The 1,854-nt window shown below is 65.7% G+C and overlaps 1 protein-coding gene across 1 annotated transcript in view; it reads left to right on the top strand.

The window, feature by feature from the left end:
* Nucleotides 1-442: 442 nt before the first annotated feature.
* The window catches only part of EMH_0033850 (uncharacterized protein), a gene marked incomplete at both ends in the record, with an annotated part of 2,930 nt that continues 1,518 nt past the window's right edge, over nt 443-1,854 (top strand). The window contains one exon of the mRNA XM_013494795.1: nt 443-626. Coding sequence (XP_013350249.1) covers nt 443-626 — 184 coding nt within the window. The remainder of the gene's footprint in view (nt 627-1,854) is intronic.

The raw sequence follows: 1,854 nt of genomic DNA, 5'->3' as shown, positions 1-1,854 counted from the left end.
GGGGGCCCCCCCGAGGGGGCCCCCCAGGGGGCCCCCTCTCAAGTATAACCTTTGGGTCCTAGAAGGGGCCCTTAATGGCAATAGAAATGAAAATCTTTTTATTATTTTTTTTCTACAAAAGCAATATAACAACAACCCCACCAATTAGAGTGTATGTGTGTGTGCTGAGGGGGGCCCCCGCTCATTGCTGGTTGGGGGGCCCCCCATTGCCTTCATCTGTTGCTGATGTTTTTATCTCTATGGACCATTGGGGGCCCCCCCGACGCTACGAGCTTCACAACTACCCTACCTTCTGCTGCTCTTTCCGAGGGGGCCCCCAAGGACCCTGATTGTGCCCCTCTGGGGGCCCCTGGGGGGGCCCCCCGGGGGCCCCCCAGGGGGCCCCCCAAAGCAGAAGGAGGTGAGGAGACACCGCATCAGAGTCTTCATGCAGCCTTCACCGATGCAGACGGTGACCTTGAGCCCCCTCGACGTCCCTGCCCCCCCAGGGGCCCCTGGGCCCCTGGGGCCCCCAGAAGCCCTTGGAGGTCTCCTGGGGCCCCTGGGCGCCCTGGGGGCCCTGGGTGTCGGGGGCAGGGGGAGGGGGCCCCCAGAGGCAGTTGTAGCTCTGGTGGGGGCCCCCAAGGGTTTACCGTTGGTGGTTTTGATTGGGGTTTACGGGGGTTTGGGGTTTTACAACAACAAGCAAAGAAATTAGGAGAAGTAGGAAGGGGCCTCTGGCCGGGGGCCCTCACTATGGCGAACTTCCTCCTCAANCAAAGAAATTAGGAGAAGTAGGAAGGGGCCTCTGGCCGGGGGCCCTCACTATGGCGAACTTCCTCCTCAACAACCCTCACCTCCTCTGGGGGCCCCCACGCCCATCCACAAGGGGGCCCCCGTATACATGCATAAGGGGGGCCCCCAACAAACACACCCCTGAAGGCCTCGCTACACAACCCCCTACAGGTCCAGGGGCCCCCAACGGGGACCCTCAAAAGGCCTCCTTGGGGCCCCTTGAAGGGGCCCCAGACAGGGCCCCCACGCAAGACCCAGCAGGGGCCCCAGCAGGGGCCCCAGCAGGGGCCCCCACACGGGTCTCAACGGGGGCCCCAGCAGGGGCCCCAACAGGGGCAGCAGGGGCCCCAAACGGGGCCCCTACGGGGGCCCCAGCAGGGGCCTCAAGGGGGGCCCCTTCGGGGGCCCCTACAGAGGAGACCGGGGAGCGGCGTGTTTTACGCGTCCTCGAGCTGGGTAGCGGCGTTGGCCTCCTGGGGCCCCTCCTGCGCCGTCTGCTGCTCAGCGAGGCCCTAAGAAGGGCCCCTACGGGGGCCCCTGCCGGGGGGCCCCCTGCTGGGAGGGGGGGTGCTGATGGGGGGCCCCCTGAGGGGGGCCCCCCAGGAGGGTTGGATTTGTGTGTGGAGGTTTATTTGACTGACCTCGATGAGGAGGCCCTGCATATATGCGAGAAAACCCAACAGATAGACGAGGCAATGCTGGGGGCCCCCCAAATGAATTCCTTTGGGGGCCCCCTGTCGNGAAAACCCAACAGATAGACGAGGCAATGCTGGGGGCCCCCCAAATGAATTCCTTTGGGGGCCCCCTGTCGGGGTCTGGGGGGGCCCCCCGCTGCTCTCAGCCAGAAGAACAGGGCACGCAGGGGAACCAAGAGAACCCTGGGGGGCCCCCCGGGGGACCCTGGGGCCCCAGGGGCCCCCTTGTGAAAGTGTTTGTGAGGAGACTCGATTGGAGGACGGGGGGCCCCTGGGGGCCCCTCTCCTCGGCTCGACCAGGCTGTGTGGATGAGGGGCCCCTGTGCAGTAGAAGGGGGCCCCAGTCTTACGATGCGGATGAAGGGGGCCCCCAGGGCGGGGGCCC

This window comes from Eimeria mitis, genomic scaffold (genome assembly GCF_000499745.2).
Source record: "Eimeria mitis Houghton genomic scaffold, Emh_scaff1289, whole genome shotgun sequence".
NCBI lineage: Eukaryota > Apicomplexa > Conoidasida > Eucoccidiorida > Eimeriidae > Eimeria > Eimeria mitis.
The sequence above is the reverse complement of the archived record's forward strand: the minus strand, read 5'-3'. Positions and strand labels throughout refer to the sequence as shown.